The 26,042-nt window shown below is 40.9% G+C and overlaps 1 protein-coding gene across 3 annotated transcripts; it reads left to right on the top strand.

Annotated features, from left to right (window-relative positions):
- The first annotated feature begins 7 nt into the window (after positions 1-7).
- kdm4ab (lysine (K)-specific demethylase 4A, genome duplicate b) lies at positions 8-26,042 on the top strand. Of its 3 annotated transcripts, XM_061693602.1 has the most exons (23): positions 8-164; positions 5,373-5,540; positions 5,713-5,888; positions 6,010-6,124; positions 6,650-6,843; positions 6,994-7,043; positions 7,131-7,234; positions 7,318-7,455; positions 7,542-7,765; positions 9,904-10,067; positions 10,170-10,747; positions 11,096-11,197; positions 13,392-13,506; positions 13,941-14,116; positions 15,944-16,154; positions 16,398-16,477; positions 17,098-17,153; positions 18,289-18,397; positions 21,079-21,270; positions 22,454-22,624; positions 22,699-22,818; positions 23,675-23,767; positions 23,851-26,042. In XM_061693602.1, the coding sequence occupies exons 2-23, from the start codon at positions 5,400-5,402 to the stop codon at positions 23,986-23,988; spliced, it is 3,447 nt and encodes a 1,148-aa protein (XP_061549586.1). In that variant the 5' UTR covers positions 8-164; positions 5,373-5,399; the 3' UTR covers positions 23,989-26,042. The 3 variants fall into 3 exon arrangements, with proteins under 3 accessions (XP_061549586.1, XP_061549587.1, XP_061549588.1); XM_061693603.1 differs by lacking the exon at positions 11,096-11,197; XM_061693604.1 differs by lacking the exons at positions 17,098-17,153; positions 18,289-18,397; positions 21,079-21,270; ... (2 more) ...; positions 23,675-23,767; positions 23,851-26,042 and adding an exon at positions 16,816-17,091.

The following is a 26,042-nucleotide window of genomic DNA, read 5'->3' as shown; positions in this document are numbered from 1 at the left end:
TGCGTCGTGTGTGCGTAACTGAGGTAATGGAGATTTGTGGTCTTCTCGCAGTCTTCTCAGTTGCCAAAGTGGCCACTCTCCTCTATGTCTATCACCGCGTGTATTGTTGATTACCGGAGAGTAAGCATCACAGGTGACGACCATTTTGTCCGCGGGGGAGTAAGGTGAGTAAGCGAACGTCGCGTCTGCTCTTGACTTCACCAGAATGGTGACACTCGTGAAGTCCAAATGCTAATCTGTTAGCAACGACTGCTTACGCCTGTGGTCGTTTAGCGGTGCTGTATAATTCCTGGAACACTTGTGACTTATTGAGAAATACACACTTGCCCGAAAGTGGTAAAATAGCACTTAGGGAGTAGGGTAGCCCTATTTTGACAATTAATCAAGACATTTTGTCGGAATTATCAAATGTTGGCTCGGCATGTCCGCCTAGTCTTCTGGTTAAATGTTATGATAGTGGAAGGAAATTGACTTACAGGAAATAGTCGTATCCAATGTAAGGCGTCTACGAGCTGTTTCTTCGTAACGTTGCGAATTATTTCAGTGTATTAATAGCTTCTGATAATGTGTGATACGATGACATAGTGAAAATAAATGTTGTTCATTGCTGTCAGTGGACAATGTTATTACAATCCGTAAAGGATACGTTCTGACTAGTTAGCATGTGTGCTAACGCTAGCCGACTGGTCGCGTAAAGAGACGCAAGATTTAACCAATCAGAGACACCCTGCATAATAACAAAACCGATAATAATAACGTTATATTGAAATCAGTCTCAGACGGTTGTTGACGCAACATTGTTTTATATTTATATGTTGAATAATAAAATAAAATTGTTATTATAATATATCATACGTAATGAATAATGAATATAATTTATTTTGTTATTTAAATTAAAGTTTCTTGCACGGGTGGTTGTGGACAACTTTTTTTGTTGGAATTTATGACTTATACTTTAGTAAGTACATTTTTATTCCTGTTGCACAACTCTCAAAGTGCTTCACAGGGTGAAAATACAGAATCATAAACTTCATACAGTTAATAAACGAACAAAACAAAAAAATCAAGTTTTATTTGAATGCCTGCCTAAACGTGTTTTTAACTGCTTGTTCAAAATGTCTGAAGAAGAGGCAGCTCTTAGTTCAAATGGAAATGAATTCTACTATTGAATGATTGACCTTTTTTATTTCATACATGCAATAAAAAAACAAAAGTGAAAAGTTTACAGTAGGCTAACATATATCTACTGGAACAAAAAAAGGGTTTGGTAACAAAAAAATACTTGGAATATTTCAACGTTATTCAAAGTGAAAAAGTTAGCAGTTATGGTAAAGATTTTAGCAAGCAACAAAGTAGATCATTTGCTTTCGAGGCCACATAAACTTGAGTTTGACACCTGTCTGTTGGATACCGATAGACCACTTCTTGTCCTGAAAGAGTACGAGTACTTGCATTTGAATACTCACTGATACTTGATCATGCCATTACACTTTGCAGTTGGGATTAAAAAAATAAAACATTAATAAAAAAAACACACAAAAACGTTGTTTTCATGGACATGGAATAAGTTTCATTCAAATGGAACACTTTTTAGAGTAACAACTTGTCATTACTGACATTTTAACAGTCTTGCCACACGTGTCACTTAAATGTAGCCTGTAAAACAAGGCATTTCAATAGTAAAAGAACAGTGCATGGCTTAAATTACTCTGGCGTAGTGCCAGAAACCTGGGGTATGACGACTCGCCCTATGTATGTGAGTGTTTTTTGTTTTGTTTTTAAAGCACGTGACATGGGGGCGCTGCTCGTTGCAGGTTAGGCGGACAGCTTTCAAATGCGGGGAACCGAGCATCCACGAGCCTCTGAATCGATCGGTATAGAGAAGCCTTGCAGGCTGGGGAAATCTGTCTATGCCTGCGTAGCCTGCAAGTCTATGACTTTAAGGTCAGGTCGCTGGTTGGCGCCAAAATGAAACATATAACCGCGAGGTATGGTTGAAGTGCCAAAACCATCCTGCGGCTAGCGGGCTAACTAGCTGGTTAGCTGTCTTCTTGATCAAAGCACAAGCAAGTGAACCACCACACTGTCACAGTTAGGTTATGTGGACTGGCTAAGCACAGTGGTGTGGTCCAAGGCATACAGAGTCCAACCGGGCCTTTCACATGAACTCAAGTATTGTACTTCAGTTCAGTTTGGACAAACAAAGGATGAGTACTCGATGTAATTTAGGCCAAAATATTCCTGCTTTTTAAATCTCTTACAATTATCTGACATCTTAAGTTACTGTACATAATATTCTTCCCCTGTCCAGTAAGTAATATTTACCACCCAAAATTTGCAATGTTAATGTTGATTATCAAAAATGCAGCCCTATGGGGGGCACAAGTCAGTGCAAACTGTAGGCCGGTCCCAAGCCCGGATAAATGCAGAGGGTTGCGTCAGGAAGGGCATCCGGCTTAAAACTTTGCCAAACAAATATGAGTGTTCGTCCAAAGAATTCCATACCGGATCGGTCGTGGCCCGGGTGTACAACGTCCGCCACCGGTGCCGTCAACCTGCAGGGCGCCGTTGGAAATTCAGCTACTGTGGGTCGAAGTCAAATAAGAAGAAGAAGAGGTGGAAAGTGGGTTCTTCGGCAGAAAGAGAAGAGGAAAGCACAGAGCCTAGAACTGAATGTGGGGACTTTGTATGTTGGGACTATGACAGGAAAATCTTGCGAGTTGGTTGACATGATTATTAGGAGAAAGGTTGATATATTGTGTGTCCAGGAGACCAGGTGGAAAGGCAGTAAGGCTAGAAGTTTAGGGGCAGAGTTTAAATTATTTTACCATGGTGTAGATGGGAAGAGAAATGGAGTCGGGGTTATTTTAAAAGAAGAGTTTGCTAAGAATGTCTTGGAGGTGAAAAGAGTATCAGATCGAGTGATGAGGCTGAAACTTGAAATTGAGGGTGTAATGTGATTAGTGGCTATGCCCCTACAGGTAGGATGTATCCTAGAGGTGAAAGAGAAATTCTGGAAAGAGCTAGGCGACGTAGTTCTGAGCATCCCAGACAGAGAGTCGTAATTGGTGCAGATTGTAATGGACATGTTGGTGAAGGTAATAGGGGTGATGAAGAAGTGATGGGTAAGTAAGGCATCCAGGAAAGGAACTTGGAGGGACAGATGGTGGTAGGCTTTGCAACAAGGATGCAAATGGCTGAAGTGAACACTTTTTTCCAGAAGAGGCACGAACATAGGGTGACCTACAAGAGCGGAGGTAGAAGCACGAAGGTGGATTACATCTTGTGCAGACGATGTAATCTGAAGGAGGTTACCAACTGTAAGGTAGTGGTAGGGGAGAGTGTGGCTAGACAGCATAGGATGGTGGTGTGTAAGATGACTCTGGTGGTGGGGCGGAAGATTAGGAAGACAAAGGCAGAGAGGAGAACCATGTGGTGGAAGCTGAGACAGGACGAGTGTTGTGCAGCTTTTCGGGAAGAGGTGAGACAGGCTCTCGGTGGACGGGAGGAGCTTCCAGAAGACTGGAACACTGCAGCCAAGGTGATCAGAGAGGCAGGCAGGAGAGTACTTGGTGTATCTTCTGGCAGGAAAGGAGAGAAGGAGACTTGGTGGTGGAACCTCACAGTACAGGAAATCATACGAGGAAAAAGGTTAGGTAAGAAGAAGTGGGACACTGAGAGGACTGAGGAGAGGGGAAAGGAATACATTGAGATGCGACACAGGGCAAAAGTAGAGGTGGCAAAGGCCAAACAAGAGGCATATGATGACATGTATGGCAGGTTGGACACTAAAGAAGGAGAAAAGGGTCTATACAGGCTGGCCAGACAGAGGGATAAAGATGGGAAGGATGTGCAGCAGGTTAGGGTGATTAAGGATAGAGATGGAAATATGTTGACTGGTGCCAGCAGTGTGCTAGCTAGATGGAAAGAATACTTCGAGGAGTTGATGAATGAGGAAAATGAGAGAGAAGGGAGAGTAAAAGAGGCAAGTGTGGTGGACCAGGAAGTGGCAATGATTAGTAAGGGGGAAGTTAGAAACGCATTAAAGAGGATGAAAAAATGGAAAGGCTGTGGAGTTTTTGACCAGCTTGTTCAATAGAATTCTAGTGGGTGAGAAGATGCCTGAGGAATGGAGGAAAAGTGTACTGGTTCCCATTTTTAATTACAAAGGTGATGTGCAGAGCTGTGGGAACTATAGAGGAATAAAGTTGATGAGCCACACAATGAAGTTATGGGAAAGACTAGTGGAGGCTAGACTCAGGACAGAAGTGAGTATTTGTGAGCAACAGTATGGTTTCATGCCTAGAAAGAGTACCACAGATGCATTATTTGCCTTGAGGAGGTTGAAAAGTACAGAGGAAGTCAGAAGGAGCTACATTGTGTCTTTGTAGATCTAGAGAAAGCCTATGACAGAGTACCCAGAGAGGAACTGTGGTACTGCATGCGGAAGTCTGGAGTGGAATAATACAGGACATGTACGAGGGCAGCAGAACAGCGGTGAGGTTTGCTGTAGGTGTGACAGATGAATTTAAGGTGGACGTGGGACTGCATCAGGGATCAGCCATGAGCCCCTTCCTTTTTGCAGTGGTCCCGGTGGGACGTGCCCGGAACACCTCACCAGGGAGGCGTCCGGGAGGCATCCGAATCAGATGCCCAAGCCACCTCATCTGGCTCCTCTCAATGTGGAGGAGCAACGGCTCTCCTCTGAGATCCTCCCAGATGACCGAGCTTCACACCCGATCTCTGAGGGAGAGCCCGGACACCCTGCGGAGGAAACTCATTTCGTCCGCTTGTATCCGGGATCTTGTTCTTTCAGTCACGACCCACAGCTCGTGACCATAAGGGAGGGTAGGAACATAGAGCGACCGGTAAATTGAGAGCTTCGCCTTTTGGCTTAGCTCCTTCTTTACCAATACGGACCGATACAAAGTATGAACAACCAGGTCATTTTTTCATTTGCTGGTTAGCCATTCATAAACTCATTATCTGTATCATGTAATAATCCCCCCTCCATTGCGAGGGTTAGGTTCCAGTCCACTTCTGCAATAAGTGAAATCCGTTAAATAGAATACACCAAAGGCATTTTTTTGTTGCATTTACTGTACCGGTACTTAAATTATTTGAAAGGCCAATACACCTAAAACAAAACAAACACATTTAAACAGCTAATTTATTGAGAGAGAGAGAGCGAGAGAGCGAGAGAGCGAGCGAGCAATGGGTAACACACAAATATTGTAAAAACTGCATAAAAAAGAGTTTAACAACTGTAATCAAAATCTGCAATATAGTGGGACCACGAACCATGAACCCCCCCCTTTCTTCTCACACACACACACACACATTTCCATGTCTGACCAATCTTCTGTTTACAGTCCATAGGAATCGCCATCAATTTTGGGATGGCGTCAGACACAGCACCCCAAAGCCATGCCTCCAAAGGGATTATGACCTTTTACCCCACTGTTGAGGAGTTCAAAAACTTCAGCCGCTATGTCGCATACATGGAGTCACAGGGAGCACACAAAGCAGGCCTGGCCAAAGTATGTATTTGATGCTGACCAACTTTGCGCAACAATTTTTCTTAAAGTGACAGCAACAATTTTTATACAAAGACTTGACTTTGACATAGTATGCAAACACAATGACCAACTAATAAGAGATTATAACAATTTTAAGGACGAGACTGTAATCTTCCCCCCTTCCCCTTTGAAGGTGATCCCACCAAAAGAATGGAAGCCAAGACATTCATATGATGATATAGATGATTTGGTGATTCCTGCACCCATTCAGCAGGTGGTGACAGGCCAGTCGGGCCTTTTCACACAGTACAACATTCAGAAGAAGTCGATGTCTGTGAAAGAGTTCCGTAAAATTGCAAACAGTGACAAGTAAGTCCAAAAAATAAAAATTAAAATTAAGATGTCACTTTTCCATTTTTTTCTTGCTTTAAATATGATTGTTGTTCATCTGTTTTTGTAATTGATTACATTTCTTCTGCCCATTTTGCAGGTTCTGTAGCCCTCACTATGATGATTTTGATGAACTGGAAAGGAAGTACTGGAAGAATGTGACCTTTAATCCTCCTATATATGGAGCCGACGTCGGTGGCAGTCTATACAATCCGGTGAGTTAATATTCTAAGGGTGTCCCAAAAGTCACAATACACTTCCTTTTTTTTCTATTTTGTTTCAGGTATTATTTGGACAGGCATGAGGCCATCAGCATTTGACAGTTTAGGCTTTGCAATTTTTGTTAGTATATCATTCCGTGGCTCGTCAATTGACATTGTAGCAGCATTGCAAAATTGCCGCCTGGCAAGAGGTTTTTCTGTCCCCGACCACAGTTCAGCACCAGTTTGACATGCTATGGCAACCCATGGGTAAGGGAATGATAAGTTTACAAAAACTGCAAAGCCTATGATCACACATGCTGATGGCCTCACGTCTGTTCGAATGATACCTGTAACACAATAGAAAAAAGGAAGTGAAAATTGACTTTTGGGACAATTTGTATAGTTAGGTTTCTCTTTGTAAAGTATGTCCGTTTATGTTTTGACCCAAATCAGATGGTGTGGTACTAACATGATGCATTTCAAGAAGTCTCCTGTTTTAATCGTAACCTTATATCTTGTTATTCTGCGTTCTTCCAGGAAGTCAAAGAGTGGAACATTTGTCATCTTAACACCATTTTGGACACGGTGGAATCTGAAAGCGGCATCACCATTGAGGGTGTTAATACACCCTACTTGTATTTTGGCATGTGGAAGACCACCTTTGCATGGCACACTGAGGACATGGACCTCTACAGCATCAACTACTTGCACTTCGGAGAGCCCAAATCCTGGTGATAAATAAAAAAAAAAAAAGAAAGATCGTTTAGATATATTGCCAAATGTCATGTACATAAATGAGATAAATGCTGTTTCTTGAAACAACTACAATTGAACGTTGTTACAGTACATTTGAAACTCAAGACACATTTGGATTTCTGCAGGTACTGCGTTCCTCCAGAGCATGGGAGAAGATTTGAGCGTCTGGCTCAAGGTTTGAGATCAATGTAATCTTATTTACACATTTAAAATGAAAGCTGTTTACATGCCGTGGTCCTAAAGTATAGCATGTCTTCTGTAGGTTTCTTTTCTGGTAGTGCTCAAACTTGTGAGGCCTTTTTGCGGCACAAGATGACCCTGATATCGCCTTCTATACTGAAGAAATATGGAATTCCGTTTGAAAAGGTATCAGAAGTGTTAATTTCATCTCGCCAAGCCATAAACCGACACGATACATATTTCTGTTGGTTTTGCACCTCACCCCTCAGATTACCCAATATGCTGGCGAGTTCATGGTCACGTTCCCCTATGCTTATCATGCTGGCTTCAACCATGGTTTCAACTGTGCCGAATCCACCAACTTTGCCACACAGCGCTGGATTGAGTATGGCAAGCAAGCAGTTTTGGTGAGAATTATTAAACTGTACAGCTGTTGCTCAATGGAGACTATGGATTATTCAATTCATATTCTCCTTGTGCTCTTCCCTGTCAGTGCTCATGCCGCAAGGACATGGTAAAGATCTCCATGGATGTGTTTGTCAAGAAATTCCAGCCAGATCGCTACGAACAGTGGCTGGCGGGGCGAGATACAGCCCCCATCGACCACTCCCGGCCCACTCCAGAGGCTAAGGAGTTCCTGGGCGATTCTTTCAATATCTTCTACAATAGTAGCAGTTGCTCCGTGGATAGCGATCGGGATGATGTAGGGCGGAAGAGGTTTGTCACATGCCATTTATAAATATTGTATTCTATCAGATTTGTTTACACTGCAGGGGTGTCAAACTTATTTTCGTTGTGGGTCAAATTACGGTATAGTTATTGTGTTCTGTGATGACTGTGAAAATTATAGTATGGTATTACTTATGCACAACTACCACTTCATTGATTATTGCAATTTCCTGTATATATTTAAAAACAAATTGCCCGTAGGTGCTAATGTGAGTGCGAATGGTTGTTTGTTCGTATGTGCCCTGCGATTGGCTGGCAACCAGTTCAGGGTGTACCCCGACTCCTGCCCGATGATAGCTGGGTTAGGCTCCAGCACGCCCGCGACCGTAGTGAGGAGAAGCGGCTCAGAAAATGGTCGGAAATTGTTCAAATCAGAAGTTATGGAAAATGGGGCTAACCAAATATTTAAGTATGCTCTGTTGTTCAATAGAAGAAATTTGGTGGAAGGAAAAAAAATGCTTGTAATATCTGTTAAAGGCTTGCATTTTGGGACAGATCTTTCTGCCAAATTGAAAAGAACAATCCATTGAGAAAAAAAACATTAATTAACACCATTTATTAGCTGTATTGGGCCACATAAAATATAGAGATCCCCCTAACCCCTTACAGGTGCATCTCAATAAATTAGAGTACTGTAGAAGAGTTTGTTGTATTTCAGAAATTGCAATTCGTAAAGTGAAACTCATACAGATTCATTCAATACAAGAAAATACATTTTTAGAAGTCAAATTCCAACCTCATTTCCATATTCAAATCAGTTTGACTGTTTCTCATGTAACTAATTCCTTGGAGACGTATAATGTGGATCTTTAACTGTAAGCGAAAATCATCAAAATAATAAGAAAATCATAAAATAGTTTACTCTGTGTAGTGAATATATATGACATTATTAATTGAACTACAAAAATACATGAAGTTTTCTTTTTATTGATATGGACCTGTATTTATAAAATAGATATCGAGATTCCATGATTTGATCTGAAGAAACTACAAACAATGTACAAGGCTAGTAAAAATGTATTACCAATAAATATTGCAAAACATTTGGGGGGAAAAGAGTAAGAAACCTAAGTTTGAAAGTAGGAGACATCTTTAAAATACACAGGTTTAGAAGTAAAGTGATGGAAATGAGTTTAGTAGTGAAAGTTTTGGAACAAATTCAACAAAGAAAAAAAGAGTCCAGGTCAATTCATATTTAAAAAGTTCATTAAGTGTATTAAAAAATGAAATGGTTAAGAGTGATCTGTGACAGAGGTCAATCATCATTGAGAAGATTGTATCAAATTTATTTAAATATGAAATCTAAATATTTGAAAAAGGGGGCTGGCAGGAAATAGTTTATTCATCTCTCAACCCATTTTCATTTAAATTTTGTGTTTTTGTTTAAACATAGGCGGCACGGAGGTAACTGGTTGGAGCGTCTGCCTCACAGTTCTGAGGACCAGGGTTCAATCCCCGGCCCCGCCTGTGTGGAGTTTGCATGTTCTCCCTGTGCCTGCGTAGATTTTTCTCCAGGCACTCCGGTTTCCTCCAACATCCCAAAAACATGCATGCTAGGTTGATTGACAACTCTAAATTGCCCATAGGTGTGAATGTGAGGGCGAATGGTTGTTTGTTTATATGTACCCTGCGATTGGCTGGCAACCAGTTCAGGGTGTAACCTGCCTCCTGCCCGATGATAGCTGGGATAAGCTCCAGCACGCCCACGACCCTAGTGAGGAGAAGCAGCTCAGAAAATGGATGGATGGATGGATGTTTAGACATAATTCATTCATTAATTAATTCAACAAATAAATAATAAAATGGGCAAGGCCGGGCCTTAAGTTTGATACCTGTGATTAACAGCATTGACTACTGTACTATACTAAAACGCATCATATGAGAGGGAGAGTTATCACTGTCTACAGATCCGGGACTGGTAACGTGTGTACTTGAACAAAACATGTTTGTTTTGTTTGGACCTAGAATTTGCATGTGGAATAACCCAAGATTGTCAGCATACAATTTTGTTAGTTAGTGACTGCCTTTAAATGTCATTAAATAAAAACATGTCTGACCTTCTTATTGGAATAATCAGCTCCTTCCAAGTCTTTTTAAAATGACTTTTTTTTTTTTTGTGTCTTTAGTCCACTTCAAAGAATTGAGACCAAGAGACACCGGGTGTGTCTGGAGCTGCCGGAAGAGGTTGTTTCCAAAGATACAGATGAGGAAATGATCCTGTATGCGAAGCGGCCAAGACTAAATCTTTTACCACCACGTATGACACCACAGGATGGCAAGCGAAATAAAGGTATTATTATTGACCATTCTTACTGGTGATTTTTTTTTTTTGTACAAACATTTTTTTTTTTTTCCATCCCCTTTACTGATTAAATAGTGATTTTATTGACAGGTCCACCAAAGTTGATTGTCACACCGACAAAGCTCACGTTGCTGGATCCATTTCACAGGGGTTTAAACACGAGTGATTCAGGACACACGCCTCACTACACAAAGACTCGTCCACCTGCGTTTTTGTCCCAAAACGGTCATCTGTCAGCCACAGTGACGCCAACATGGACGCCTTCCCGCAAAATGGGGGTGGCCAGCTTGCTCTTCCATCGGACTCTCACTCAAAAAGACATCTTACATGTTCACAGTTACCCTCGAGAAAAAATGCAGACTCACACGATGCTGCAGGTGCACAGCTATGCCCGAGAGCAGCAGCCCTGTCATCTCCCGCTCGGAGGCGCCACGGTGTCACCATCTCAGTCACCGGCCAGTGGAAACACGGAATCGAGGCTAGAATCTAGAATATCTCTCACCAAAGTGGTACCCAGTCAAACGGAACATTCTGTGGAGAAGGACCACACACCCAGTGTTTCGATGCCCAATGATTTTCAGAATGCGGCCATCGCTGAGCCCACCTGCCTTACACAGTCCGCCGAGGTCAACAAAATGGAGATCCCCAAGAACCAAAACAAAAGACAGGTCTGTTTTTATATTTAATTCCTACCACAATTTAAGGGATGCACAGGGATTAAGAATTGTCTTTTTTGTGCACTAATTATTCCACTGGATTTGCATGGAAAACTAAGCAGGTTTTATAAAGACTGAAATTTTTATTTAATCTACTAATCTTGCTGATTTAGAAAATGAGTACTAATGGTGGCTCTGTATTGGCTCTATCAATCGCATGCTCATCTCTAAGCGTTTGGAATGGTTACCAATTGACTAGATGGCAGAACAAGAACGCACGACTACTAACTAAATGTTACGTTAACAGTTTGCCAAAACCAAAAGTGTATTGAATTGTATTCATCCTGTTCCAAACAACAGAATAGCCAATGCCCTCTATGGGATAGTGGCATTATCATCGTGAAAGACACCATTCCTGTCAAACAGCCAATTCAAGTGAAGGTGATTTCTCAGAGTCATGATGTAAGTACTTAGAACTGGACTGAAATTATTACCAGTGCCGAGCCCTCAATACTGGTTTGATTACACTGTGACTGATGTCAGGTTCATTTTGTCCGAATAAGACATGGCCAAAATTAAAACAATAACTTTTTCCTTTGGTTTTTAGCGGTCTTGTTCTTACCAGTGACATTGAGTAAGTTAATGTGTGTTTTTGTTCATGGGGCAGCAAAGTGATGTAGTCGTTTGCTCCAGCCTTCCTGTGTGGCGTTTGCACGTTCTCCCCATGCTTGCATTGGTTTTATTCAGGGACTCTTGGCTTCCTCCTACATTCCAAAAACGTTAGGTTCATTGAAAATTCTAAATTGTCCATAGTTATGAATGTGAATGGTTGCTTGTCTATATGTGCCCTGTGATTGACTGCCGACCAGTCTGTGGTGGAATAAGGTCCAGCTCACCCGTGACCTAAATGAGGACAAGCACTATAGAAAATGTATGGAAGGATACAATGCCACCAGAAAGTATTCACACCCCTTCACTTTTTTTCCAAATTTTGCTGTTACAGACTTATTCTAAAGCTGATTTGAGTGTAGTTTTCTTTAAAAAAAAAAAAATAAAATAAAATAAATCTACGTAAAATATCCCATAATGACAACGTAAAAATGTATTTTTAGACACTTTTGCAAATTTATTGACAATGTAAACATAATAGGTACATACGTATTCACATTGTTGCCTTAATATTTTGTTGAAGCACCTTTGGCAGCAATCACAGCCTCAAGTCTTCTTGGGTATGTCTCTATGAGCTTGGCACACCTGTTTTGGGGAATTTTCTCCCATTCTTCTCTGCAGACGCTCTCAAAGTCAGTCAGGTTGGATTGTTAGCGTCAGTGGACAGCCATTTTTAGGTCTTTCCAGAGATGTTCGATTGGGTTCATCTGGCCTGTGGCTAGGCCACTCAAGGACATTCACAGGCTGCTCCTGAAGCCACTTCTTTGTTAACTTGGCTGTGCGTTTTAAGTCATTGTTGTGTTGGAAGTTGAGTCGACGCCCTAGTCTGAGTTCAAGAGCACACTGGAGCAAGTTGTCTTGAAGAATCTCTCTATATTTGGCACCTGTCATCTTACCCTCTAAGCGGAATAGTCACCCAGTTCCTGCAGCAGAAAAACAACCCAACAGCATGATGCTGCCACCACCATGCTTCACAGTAGGGATTGTGTTAGCCAGGTGATGAGCAGTGCCTCTTCTCCAGATATGACGCTTGCAATTCAGGCCAAAAAGTTATATTTTGGTTTCATCAGACCAAAGAATTTTGTTTCTGCAGGTCTGAGAATCCCTAAGGTGCCTTTTGGCAAACTCTAAGCAGGTTGCCATGTGCCTTTTAGTGAGAAGTGGGTTCCGTCTGGCCACTCTTCCATAAAGGCCTGATTGGTGGAGTGCGTTAGCAATGGTTGACATTCAGGATGGTTCGCCTATCTCCGCAAGGGAACACTGGAGCTCCGCCTTTGTGACCATAGAGTTCTTGTCACCTCTCTGACCAGGGCCCTTCTTCCCCGGATACTCCGCTTGGTCGGACGGCCAGATCTAGGAAGGGTCCCGGTGGTTCCAAACTTCTCGTATTTCCGAATAATCGAGAAGACAGTGCTTTTCGGGACCTTCAATGCTGCTGAAATTTTTTGTATCCTTCTCCAGATTTGTGCCTTGACACATTTCGGTCTCGGAGGTCTGCAGACAATTGCATAGACTTCATTGCTTGGTTTCTGCTCTGATATGCACTGCCAACTATGAGACCTTATATAGGCAGGTGTGTGTCATTCCAAATGATGTTCAATCAACTGAATTTACCAAAGGTGGACTCCATTCAAGTTGTAGAAGCATCTCAAGGATGATCAGTGGTAATCAGATGAACCTGAGCTTAATGTTTAGTGTCATAGCAGAGGATGTGAATACTTATGTGCCTATTATGTTGGAATGTTTACATTTATTTCATAAATTTGCACAAATGTCTGAAAATAACTTTTTATTTTGTCAATATGGGATATTTTATGTAGAATTTATTTATTTATTTTTTAAAAGACAACTATACTCAAATCAGCTTTGGAATAAGTCTGTAACCTAGCAAAATGTGGAAAACTTCTTCAAAGGGGTGTGAATACTTCATGGTGGCACTGTACATGGTTTTATTTACGGATATGACAATATTCTATCTTACCACCAGGTGTCAGAAGAGCAGTCCTACTGCATGTCAGTGGCCACCAAGCAACAGCACCAAGACCAGCTCAGAAAACTTCCACGCCACCACCCTCTCTTTAGAGAGATACTCAGCGAAGATGGTAAGCCAGATATAATTAATGCAGATTTTTCAGTATAAACTACTTTAAGCTTAAATTTAGGCATATTCAACTTTCGGGTTAAATTTTAAGCATGAACCTAAAATGCAATATAACATTTATTTTTGCACAACTTGCTGTTCTCTCACAAGGAGATGAACAGCAAAATCCACAACATGTGAACATCCACTTCCCTATGCCTTTCGGTGATGCTTCCAGTCCCTCTGTATCTCTGTTGATGACACAGCTTCTGCTCAGTGGCCACTTTCCTCTGAGAACATCCTGCAAGGCTTAAGACAGGATGTTCTTAGAGGAAAGTGGCCGGTGATCTTACAGTCTCATTAGCAGGTTGTCATGAGAGACTGGAAGAGTTTATATTTACCATAATAGTTACACACTTTTTTTTACTGTCTTTGGCCTTACAATCCACTCTGTAGAAATTTATGAAGATGTGACGGTGGAGCAAGAAGAAAAAGAGGAATGGGCAAAACCACTAAGGAACCTGTGGCAGTCTCGGCCTATAAAGCCCCAGGTAGAGTGGGAGTACAATAAGAGAATGGGTGAACAGGCTCCATACTGCTCCATCTGCCTGCTTTTCTACACCCACTATCAGGTGAGATATATGAATTTATTTGTCAGTCTCTCATTAAACCCTCACTGTTACCTGGAATGTCAAGGGAGGCATTATATTACTTTGTCTAGTGAGGATAAGCGGTACAGGAAATGGATGAACGTATAATAAGAGTAGCCTACATCATAATGTACAGACTATGCTATAGATTATGATGTAGGCTACTCTTATTGTACATGCCTACCCTTTTTTAGATGTCTCTATATGAGACGCATTAAATGATAAATGGACTGCACTAATATAGCGCTTTATCTACACTATCACAGTGCCCAAAGTGCTTTACAAAACCTCACGTTCACCCACACACACACATTCATACACCAATGGGCGACTCCTGCCAGGCAAGGCGCTGCCAGGCCCACTGGGAGCAAATTAGGGTTCAGTGTCTTGCCCAAGGACTTGGAGACAGTTGGAGCCGGGATTCGAACCAGCTACCCTTCGGTCACTGGATGACCCGACCCGCTCTACCTACTGAGCCACAGCCTTGATTTATGGTTTACTGTCAGAAGAAGTAGTTTTCTCTGTTTACCAGAAATCTAAATTTACAGCCGGTTCTACTTTCCTGGTTTGTATTTATCTTGTTTTACTGTAACGTTGCCATATACTGAACACCAAATTCAAAGAACAACAGGCATGAATTTATTACAAGAAAGTAAAATAAAAAAGCATAGGTTGTCACATTTGGGTGTGCATTGGATAAAGATAGATGGGTTTAATTTATATACTGCAAAAATTTAAATCGAAACAAGATGAAATACTGTGGAACCTCGATTTAATGGACTAATAAGGGTGTGGGGGTTACAACTGATTATCCGTTATGTTGAAGCACTTTTATAATTTTGTTCGTCGCTGTTGGGCACAAGGACGAAGTTCGTGCATGTTCTTCTTTGTTGGTTTTCGCCGCTTCTTCATTGGTTTTCGCCACTTCTTCGGGGCCGGCGGACTAGGCATCGAAACTGGGAACCAAAATGTTTAAATTTGAACGATTCCGGGAGAATCGGAACGTTAGTCGCGGTTCCAATCGGTTCTTGATGCCCAACCCTAGATGGGAATGGTGCCACATTCAACATGGTCGCCACATACCTACGGGCACGTCTATTGGTAGCCAGTCTTATCAATATTGTATATCTGTGACCCGGAAATACGTGTATCCCATTCTCTGCGTATATTGCGCCACAGTGCCACTAAACAACAGTGGCCAATTCTGGAATTAACAGACTTTGTCAACGGTGGTTTAAGTGACAACTGGAAAGTATTTTCGGGCACATGTACTGTCCAGATGGTCTGTTACTTCCGATATCTGTAATCGAGGTTCTACTGTACCACAAATAAAGGCAAAATATGCCTTGTTATTGGTCTGTCAAAATACTTCTTCCCAGACAAATATCGTATAAGTTATCGTTATTTGTTATTTAGGTTTCATTACTGATTACGAATAAGTTTATCTTAAAATCAGAAGTAGAATGATTCTATAGATTTAGGTAGTATGAACACTAGTTTTAGTTATTGGCTTGGTATGTTTGATTGTTTTAAAAAATCTTGCCAAGTAAAATTTTCCTGTTCTCCAGGAGATAATTTTGCTTAAATTAAATAATATATTCCTCATTTCATTAATGTTTTACTTTTTCTTAAGCCCAGTTCTTGCAATGTAGACAAGTTGCATCATCAGTTAATCATTTAATGGAAATGGATATACATCTTTATATTCCTAGAAACCTTTCCTGATTGAAGTCGGCCTTTGGAAAACAGATATTCTGATCACGTATGTAAAAGGAATCAGAAATGAAAAATAATACATTTCTCTTTTAGTCTGAGGGCAGCGACGGGAATTCCAGTGTGACGTTGGTGAACCGCCAAGGTTGCCAGTGGTCCAAACCTCTTATTCCTGAAATGTGTTTCAACACGCACACCAACAAGGCCAGCGATAGCGGGGAAGGCCAGCTGTCCAACCCTCACATCACAGAGGACGGCACTAGCCGGCTGCTCAGCTGTTCTCAGTGCTGCGTCCGTGTACACACCAGTAAGCTCTTTTTATCTACACTTCCTTTTTTTCAATGGCTTAATTATATTACATTTAATCATGAAAAGACTGATAACATAAGCAATACGTGCAAGAAGCATACTCAACTAGTCACCATACTGTATATACAGAGCAAAACGGGTATTGTTGATGACTAAAGACCTCTTCTACCAAATGTTTTTTTTTTTTTTTAATGCCAAGAAATGAAATGTAATGGAAGAAACCTTTTCCTGTCTGGCTCAGGTTGCTATGGTGTAACCAGAGAGGAAACAGAGCAGGATGACTGGCTGTGTGCTCGCTGCAAAGCTGAGGCTACCCTTGAGGTTTGTGCACTGGGCTCTCAATTATTTATTGTCAATTATTGTAGGTTGATAAGCTTCACTTAAACACAGGAAGGTTCCACAATGAGTTGCATGAATGTTTTAAAGAAACCCGTACTGCTTACCTCTGGTTAAATTGCTGCCTCCTGAATTTGTTAAAATAAATCACAGTAATCAACTCTAAATGGGACACATTTGTCCTAGCACTTTCATTTTTGTCACTTTAAAAGTATACTTGGCAGTGTGCCTCATTTTTTGTCCTGCTGGGAGTGTTCCCTTCCTTTGTGTGTTATTGTTTATGGAATACATTGTTCCTCATTTTGTGTATCTGTTGTTATCAGCATTCCTGCTTGACTTTTGTGGAACAATCTGGGAATATTGCCCAATATTTGCACACAAATGAACACGAATGACCACCAGTGGGCAGTGCCGTGTGTGTCTTTCTACGCAAGTGGAATAGGTTTTCAATTACAGTACTGTAACTGGAATTTTCACTTTTAGAATCTGTGAGGTGAATAATTTCACATTTATTTAAATTTGAATTATTAAGTGGTAGACAGATTTTTTGAATTTTTTTTATTGTCCAGTTATCAACAGTTTCAACACACTTTTCCTTGTGCCAGGATTGCTGTCTGTGTTCTCTCCGAGGTGGAGCTCTGCAGAGAGCCAACAATGACAAGTAAGTACAGGAAGTCCTCGAGTTACGACATACTCGACCTACAACATTTCGACTTTACGACGCCCGTGCCTCGCCCGCCATTTTGTCCCCAGCACCATAGTGTTTCTGCTTAACTAGTGCATAGTGCTTGTCTGTGTTTGTGCGCCGGGAGTATCTTTGCCTTTTTCGCCCTCCTTTTTACACACTCTCAGCAGTAATGGTAAGAACAGCATCTAATTTTTTTATTTTAATGTATTTTAGTTTCTTTATACGAAGTGCTACGGTCACCTGACCGTGATCGGGAGACGCCTTCTCCAGGGCCGCGGTTGTCCTCCTCGGGGTTAACTCCCTTCTCTCGTTGCACAGCTCAGCTGGGTGGCGGCAACAATAAACGCACGAAGCACCGATTTGCTGCTTTAATGGCTTTATTAGCTCCTCTGCACATTCAACGTCAATGGGTCCTCCGCTAATCGCTACTCTTCCCCGGTCGTCGTCACTACACTTGCCACTGTACACACTCGCACCTGCGTGCACTCCTTCCACCTTCACAGTCCCGCCGGACGATGCCTGCGCAGTCCCGTCTCACTCACACATCGACGCACACGCCCACACACACTGAGTTTGCTGTCACAATCACGTGACAATACCCGTAACAGAAGTATTTCGACTTTAACGGTGAAATCTGACTTGCGCGTAAATTCGGGTTATGTCGCCAGCGTAGGAGCGCAACTTGTTCGTAAATCGAGGACTTCCTGTAATCCTAACAATCCCTATAGTGAAACAGCACAGTCAATACACATCTATTCTATCTATCGTTAGCACTGGAATGTTCTTTGGCAACACGCTAACAGTCAAGTTTACCTTTTAAGTTATGCCTCCCCAAAGCCCCCTCTCCAAACTGCGTTTACATCGACGATGTCACATTACAACAACTGTACTGCAGTTGTATTTGAAAGGGATATAACATTTTCTACAATGTTTTATTGTTGAGTGAAATGTATTTTTTCCCCACTTGGGTCGAAGTTCCCGTTGTCATTGTCGTAAGAATAACAAGAGAATTCACTAAATGTCTGGTTGTCTAAATAATGTAGGTATCTTGCACCCTGGACATTGTTCTGTTTGTTTTGAGTCAATGTCATGTTTGTCTGTCTGGCAGGTGGGTTCATGTGCTGTGCGCCATCACTGTGCTCGAAGCTCGCTTTGTAAACATCACAGAGCGGCGTCCCATCGATCTGTCTGCAATCCCACTGCCTCGCTTCAGACTGGTAAGAGTCCCAAGACATGAGAGCACACAGATCATTAGTGATGTCCCCAGAATTAAAATGTTGACAAGAGTGTCTGTGGATCCTTACAATGACTCTTTTAATCCTAAAATCCATTGTACAAATTATGGTATGTTACTTGTTAATTAGTATTTTTTCTTTTGAAAATCTTTGTATCGAATTTTACGACTATACAGTGTGTCCCAAAAATTTTAATATTGAAGATATAGTATATCTGAGTCAATTTCCAAGGTAAATGAAATGAAAGCATGTCACAGAAATATTATTTGGACATCAGGGAGTATAGCGTCTTGAAACAGTTTTTCTTGTTAAAATGTAAAACCATTTGAGTGAGAATTGGGTACGTTATTAGACTACAATATGGGGGAAAAAATGTGGAATTCTGTATAAACCTTTTATGTTTTAGCAACGGTGGAAATTAAAATTTTCTGTGACAATTTTTGGGATTGAGAGAGGTGCGGGGACTAAACTCGGTAGTGTAAATTTAGTATTAGCTGGATGCTAACATTTGCAACATGGCAGCTGGCTCTATTAATTTAACTCCATAAGAGTTAAAGCTGTATAATCACATAATTTTGCACAAGAGGCTAGATTGAAGTGAAGAACAAAATATTATTAGCAAACCCCCTTGAATTTTTATTTTATTTTATTTTTTTTCCCTCCCAAAATGTATTGGAAGTATTTGTAATTTGGTTTTATTTTATCATCTGATTGAAGTTGTCTTATAAAGCTCTGAAATATTACGTTTGGCTTCCTTTAACCGGAAGTTACTCTGTTTGAGAGTTTGATGTGTAGAGTGGGGATACAAATTTAGGGGTGGATTTAGAGCTGCAACTATCGAATATTTTCAGAATCGATTATTCGTCCGGTTATCCCATCGATTAATCGGATAAAATTTGTTGGTGCGCTTTATTAAACACAATAACATGTGCTTGTGAGGTGCAGGTATTTTTCCACTTGGGATCGCCATTCTCACGGTGTATTGTAGTATCTGTGACTTTGAGTGTGTATGGCATTATATGGCCTGTATGTATTGTATGGCCTGGTGCGTGAAGTGGGTGTCAGCGAATGTAAAGTTGGCTTGCTGTTAACTGGCTAGCCCATTGAGTGACTTGGCATTAGTTGTGGGCATTGGCAGCTCATGTGTGGATGTTCTTATGATGTTTTTTTTTAATCATTATTATTATTATTATTGTTTTTTTAACAAAGTGTTTTAAAGTGGGAGCATTACAGTCTGTTCTAACTAGCAATGATAGGCTATATTAAATGATCCCAAACTTTGCACATTCCGTCTTTTACGCAACTTACCGTAATTTCTCATGTATAATGCGCATTTCCCCCCCCCCCAAAATTGTCAAAAGTCAATACTGCGCATTATACATAGTTATAGGGGAAAATGGAAAAAAAAACTTCCACATTTAATGTATATATGGCGCCATCTAGAGGTTATGAAAAAGCTGTACACTTTCATTCCAATATGCCACCGCCACCAAGAGGTTATGAAAAAGATATACACTTTCATTCTAAAATGCCACTGCCAGCTAGAGGTTATGGTTAGCTAGAGGTTCATTCCAATATGACAGGGGGTACGTATGACTGCATATATGTACAGTTGTGCTCATAAGTTTACATACCCTGTCAGAATTTGTGAAATATTGTTTTTTTAAATGCGACTGATGACTGAACAACAACCATCACTAATTTCTTTATTGTTATGTTTTGTTTAATGATAATGCTTTTCTGAAATGCTTGACAGTTTAATTTGAATCCCATTAAAATAAAATTAAATGTGTTTCGCCTAGCCCTTCATGTTATAAAATTGTACCCATCTTACAAATTCTGCCTGGGTAATCAAACATATGAGCACAACTGTGTGTTTTCTCATTTACTTAATAAAAGTAGGGCTGTGAATTTCAAAATAAGAGCAAGTAAATAAAAAGAAAATATTACGTGTTCAAATAAAATGCTTAACTTAGAATAATTATTTGAAAAAAATAACAAAACCGCTAACACTTCATGTTTCAATCATATGGGTAGAAGCAAAATCATACATTTTAAAATGCATTATATATATATAAATGCACTTTGTGGGTGCGTATTATACATGAGAAATGACGGTATTTTTGCAAGAAGTGGTCCGCGTGACTGCACTAACATGGTCTGTGTGGAAAAAAATTTCCTGCGAAGATTTTTTTTTTTTTTTTTTTTTGCAATCAAGTTATTCGATTAATCATTCCAGCCCTAGGTGGATGTCAAGCTCAAGATAAGCACATTTCATTCATACGGATGGGTTATGTTTGAATGACTATGAGTCATGTCGCAAATAAATGTCTGGGAAGGATTCAGGAGTTTGGACTCAATAGTCAGCCTTGTCTCCATTGTCATTGTTTTTAATCTCAATGGAGCTTTAGTCATGTTTCTAAATAGTATATTAGTAAATAAAAAGTACATATGATGTCAGTCTCACTTCAAAAGGAAGCTGTGCAGTGCCTGGGTGCAATATTTCCTTTGAAACTTTAAAAAAAAAAAAAAAATCTTTTCTCCCACTTGTTTCCTTTCTCCTCCTTTCCTTCCCCTTTGCACTTCCCTTACTTTATTTACCCCACCGCTTGAAACCTTTCCTCTCGACGACCCTGCTCGACGTGACCCTTTGTCTGTGGCAGAAATGCATTTTCTGCAGGAAACGGATGAAGACAGAGTCAACGGGCTGCTGTGTCCAGTGTTCCCACGGTCGCTGCTCCACGGCGTTCCACCCCAGCTGCGCTCAGGCCGCTGGCATACTTATGCACCCGGACGACTGGCCATTCATTGTCTTCATCACCTGTCACAGGCATAAAGCGGCTTCCGTAGCTGAGGTAACTGCCCATAACTGCCAACTAGCGCAGAAATTAGTGTAAACCTCCCAGAATATGTTAACTTTAAAGATAGGCCGTGTAGTTTCCCAACTCCGAAGTTCACATAGTCTACTAGCCTTTTTTTTTTTTTTTCTTCTTCTATAAATCAAACGCATTCCAAAATGGAACTCTGGTTACTTATTGCTCATTTCTAGACTTATTATGAATGATGACTGAATGAGAGCGTTTGTCACCCCACAAGTTAAAAACAGGCGGCACGGTGGACGACTGGTTAGAGCGTCGGCCTCACAGTTCTGAGGAGCGGGGTTCAATCCCCGACCCCGCCTGTGTGGAGTTTGCATGTTCTCCCCGTGCCTGCGTGGGTTTTCTCCGTGCACTCCGGTTTCCTCCCACATCCCCAAGACATGCATTAATTGGACACTCTAAATTGCCCGTAGGTGTGAATGTGAGTGCGAATGGTTGTTTGTTTGTATGTACCCTGCAATTGGCCGGAAACCAGTTCAGGGTGTACCCCGCCTCCTGCCCGATGATAGCTGGGATAGGCTCCAGCAGGCCCGCGACCCTTGTGAGGATAAGCGGCTCAGAAAATGGATGGATGGATGGAAGTTAAAAACAATGGGCACAACCAAAGGGTGAGGCTGAAGCTTCAGGTTTTGTCCCCAACCCCCTTACGCATGCGTCACATTTTCATTTGGCAGGCGTGTATCGTTATTTACACATCAAAACAAAAAGACAACAATATTTCTAATACAAAGGGAAAACAATGTATTTTTCAAAAGGTGCCAGTACCCTTGGTTTTAACATTATTCCTGGCTTTGACATCTCTCCTAAAAAGTATTACATTTTCCTATGTTAATAGTTTACAGTGTAAACCTTACACTGTAAATGTACTGTAAACTATGATCTCAAATCATTTAAATATAGGTTTAAAGTCATAACATTACTCTGAAAAAAATAAGTCTTACAGGTAGGTAACTTTATATGGTCTTTCTATATCATGGATTTTGACTTATTGCAGGTGGGCCTGGAACATAACTCCAGCAAATAACGGGGTATAACTATATATATTTTTTTTCTCATGTAAAATAAGTGCCTTGCTGCAATGAATTAAAACATTTTTTAGAAACCTTGGTCTAGATGGCGTAAGCTGTTTTTTCAGGCTTCATCTTCTTGTCGTCCACAGCGTAATAAGGACTCCATGAGAGAGCTGGCAGTGGGACAGAGAGTGATTTGTAAATACAGAAACGGTCGTTACTACCACAGTGAGGTGGTGGGACTTACCACCGCCACCTTCTACGAGGTTGTGTTCGACGACGGCTCGTACAGTGACAACCTCTTCCCAGAAGACATTGAGGTCAGTAACTGTCAGTGATTATTCCACCGGGCCTCGTTTCATCAGTCCTTCTTGACCTTCTTATATCTCTCCAGAACCGGGATTGCGTGCGACTCGGGCCGCCCGCGGGAGGCGCTGCCGTGTCAGTGCGATGGACCGATGGGTTGCTGTACGGGGCCAAGTTTGTGGCGTCCCACTCCATCCCTATGTACCTGGTAGGTCGCCAGGATCCGTCTTTTTGTCTCGCCACGTGATAGTCAGAGATGAGCTGAAGGGGGGCCCCAAGAGACAGCTGATATTGGCCCATATCAATGACAAAACACTAGCACTGCCTTAGTGAAACCACGTGTTGGAATTATTTATTTATTTTGCTTTGGTGGCATCGACCTTCTCACCAAGGAGCATTTTTCTATTCTTCAAAAAGAAGTGCTTGCTTCAATTGTTTATAACCACTCCCAGTTGGATTTTACTGTAAAACTAAATGTATAACAAAACAAGTTGTGTATTTAATCAAATATTAACTTGGTCTTGCGAAAGTCTGCTAGCTTATTACTAACACACAATGCACAACGCCATAGATGGGGTAACAAAGCTAACATCAATGTCGTAGTAGTTATAAAACCTTAAGCAACGGTTAGTTGAACACAAACGGTGCAGCAACATATATGGACAGACAATCTAATGATACTGACAGGCATATATTCTTTATCCTCTGTAAAGAATGACCAATATTACTATGGCTTATGTCTGAATGTATGTATTACACTGCCCCCTAGTGGCCAAGGTGCACTCACAGAAGGATCAGCACAATGCAAACTGTTTAATTCTTTACATTTAATTATAAACTATGTTTTTAGAAAGCACAATACTGAACTGTAAAGTGCTATTTTTCCTGACTCATTCACTGCCAGGCTCCCCACTTAACATGGATATTTGACTTCTAAAGCCGTCAATGGCAGTAAATTTGTTTTAAACAGCGTGTTTCAAAATGTTAAGGTATGACTGTATGAATGTTATGGTGTGCTCAAACTGTTGCTCAAAATGTTTACATGGGCATCTGCTGCCTTTCAGGTGGAATTTGAAGATGAATCTCAAATTTCCGTCAAGCGCGAAGACGTGTACACCTTAGATGAAGATCTGCCAAAACGGGTCAAGTCACGACTGGTAAGTTCCAGTCCTCTTGGGAGTGCTTCATTCGTGTCATGTACGAATGAAAACGACGACAATAGCTTGTTTTCCCTCCGCAGTCGGTGGCATCAGACATGCGCTTTGAGCTCTTTGCGCAGAACGACGTCAAACAGAACTCCAAACGACAACGCGTCATCAACTCTCGTTACAGAGAGGATTACATCGAGCCTGTCATTTATCGGGCCATCATGGAGTGATGTTGGTTTGTTCATCCGCTTCCAAGGCCTGCCAGGCTTCATATTTATAAAGTACGGCTGGGACTTTAAATGACTTTGATGTGCTTGGAATAACACTCTTTCATATCATTCTCTGTAGATTTCCTTATCCTTAATTTATTTTTTAAAGCGGTAAGAAGCCATTAGCCAGAAATCAAGTCGGGAAAGAGTTGACTACATTTTGAGGCAACATGGGTTCCACCCCACGTCAGCTATATGCAGCTCAGAAACCATTTTCTAATTTTCCATTCATTTGTGACTTTAAAGAGAGTGATATGAACTTAACTGTGGAGGTGCTGAGCTTGTACCGAATCACTCCAGTAACTGACTTGTCGCATTTGCCCAAAGAATTTAAACAATACAGACAGAGAGTGTCAACAAACCTGAAATTTTCATCCCATCCCATCCCACAATTACAATTTGTCAGCTGTCTGATGTGAAAACTGAAGAAATGTACTCAAGCCTTATTTCACCAGCCCCCTAAAGATTACGGATTATTTTGACTATCTTGAGAAATAATTTATGTGGGTGACTTATGTTGAAGGAAATAAACTATTTTTGTCCTTTTTTGAAATCTGTAGAAAACTTCAGATGTATTTATATTTATTATAAGGGCAGGTTTTCAGGCACACCTTTAATAGCTTTCCAGTTCTTTTCATTTGACGTGAACCTATCTGATCAATGTCTCACTGACGACACATGGCCGCTAAAGACCTGAGCTTCCCTTCTTTTTGTCTGGTGACTTCTAGTACGATTCAAGTAAGAAAGTAGTAGTTCAATCCTTAACGAACAACATGGCATGGATGATCTGCAATTATGGTCAACTACTTTAAGTATACAAATATCTTTACCGCTTAGCGATTGGTCACTGTTTGGTCTTGAGTGAAGGTACCATCGTGTCTGTCTTTGTAAACCCTCGACTGTTTGAGTAAAGTTTGGGATAACAAAAACAAATGTTTGTATGTCAGTGATTCTCATGAAATACTTTATTCGAAATTAGCACGTTGCAGCAGTTTTTCATGATTTTTATGTCGTGCATTTTTTTTCACAAACGTAAAAAGGTGTCTTAATATAAGCTCCGACATTCTTCCAGCAAAATACACAAAGGCTAAAGTTTTACAGTAATCCCTCACACCCCCTGTGAATTGTATTGCCTGTAGTAATAGTTTAAAGTGTAAATACACCACAAACTGTGATTCCAAAACACTTAAGTATCATTGAAAACTCATCTGTCAACATTACCCTTAAAGAAAGAAATGGCTTACAGATGATTTGATTTTGAATGAATGAAAGTACGCATGTACATGCTGCGAAGACTCTCCATAATAACCCAGGCTAAACTTAGCTAAGTTAAACTTTAATATGCAGGGATCACTGTACAGCACACTAACACATTTGCCACACAGTGGTTGAAATCACTGTTTTGGCAGGACATTTCTGTCTTATGCAAATGCCCAGTACAGCTTTCTTTACCATGACCACTGGGGGCGGAGCAAGGGCTACTCATCGTTGCCAATGATGTTGGGAAATTTGCTGAAAGCGGGCCGACAGTGACGGATGAAGTCGGAGTCCTTTCCCAACTACTGTGTCCAACACCTTAAGACTGGAGCTTTACTAAAAATTGACTGTCGTTTTGGAGCTGGAAAAATGTCAAACTCCAACAGGAAAAAAAAAAAAAACAAACAAAAAAAAAAAAACTACTGGAGCCCGATAAATTATTTTAAAAGGTAGAACAAATTCATCAATATGAATTTGAAAATGATGTTGTTTGGGACAACCCCTTTTCGCTGATTGGTCAATCCTGGATGGGCTGAGTTCTAATAGTGACATAATTCTCATCATATTTGGTCAATTGTTCTAGATTTATTTCTTTAATTGTGTCATAAGTATGACTAAGTGGCTATGTGTGAGCCACTTGATTTTACTGGTCTCTTGTCTAGGCTTTTATTCATATGTTTCTCTTTTAATGGTGTCACACTTGCCTTAGCTTAACACATTTCTCGAGGTTCAATTGATTCTACTGGAATCTTGTGTTC

The sequence above is a fragment of the Phycodurus eques genome, chromosome 13 (assembly GCF_024500275.1).
Source record: "Phycodurus eques isolate BA_2022a chromosome 13, UOR_Pequ_1.1, whole genome shotgun sequence".
Taxonomy (NCBI): domain Eukaryota; kingdom Metazoa; phylum Chordata; class Actinopteri; order Syngnathiformes; family Syngnathidae; genus Phycodurus; species Phycodurus eques.
This window is presented reverse-complemented; position numbering and strand designations above follow the sequence as displayed.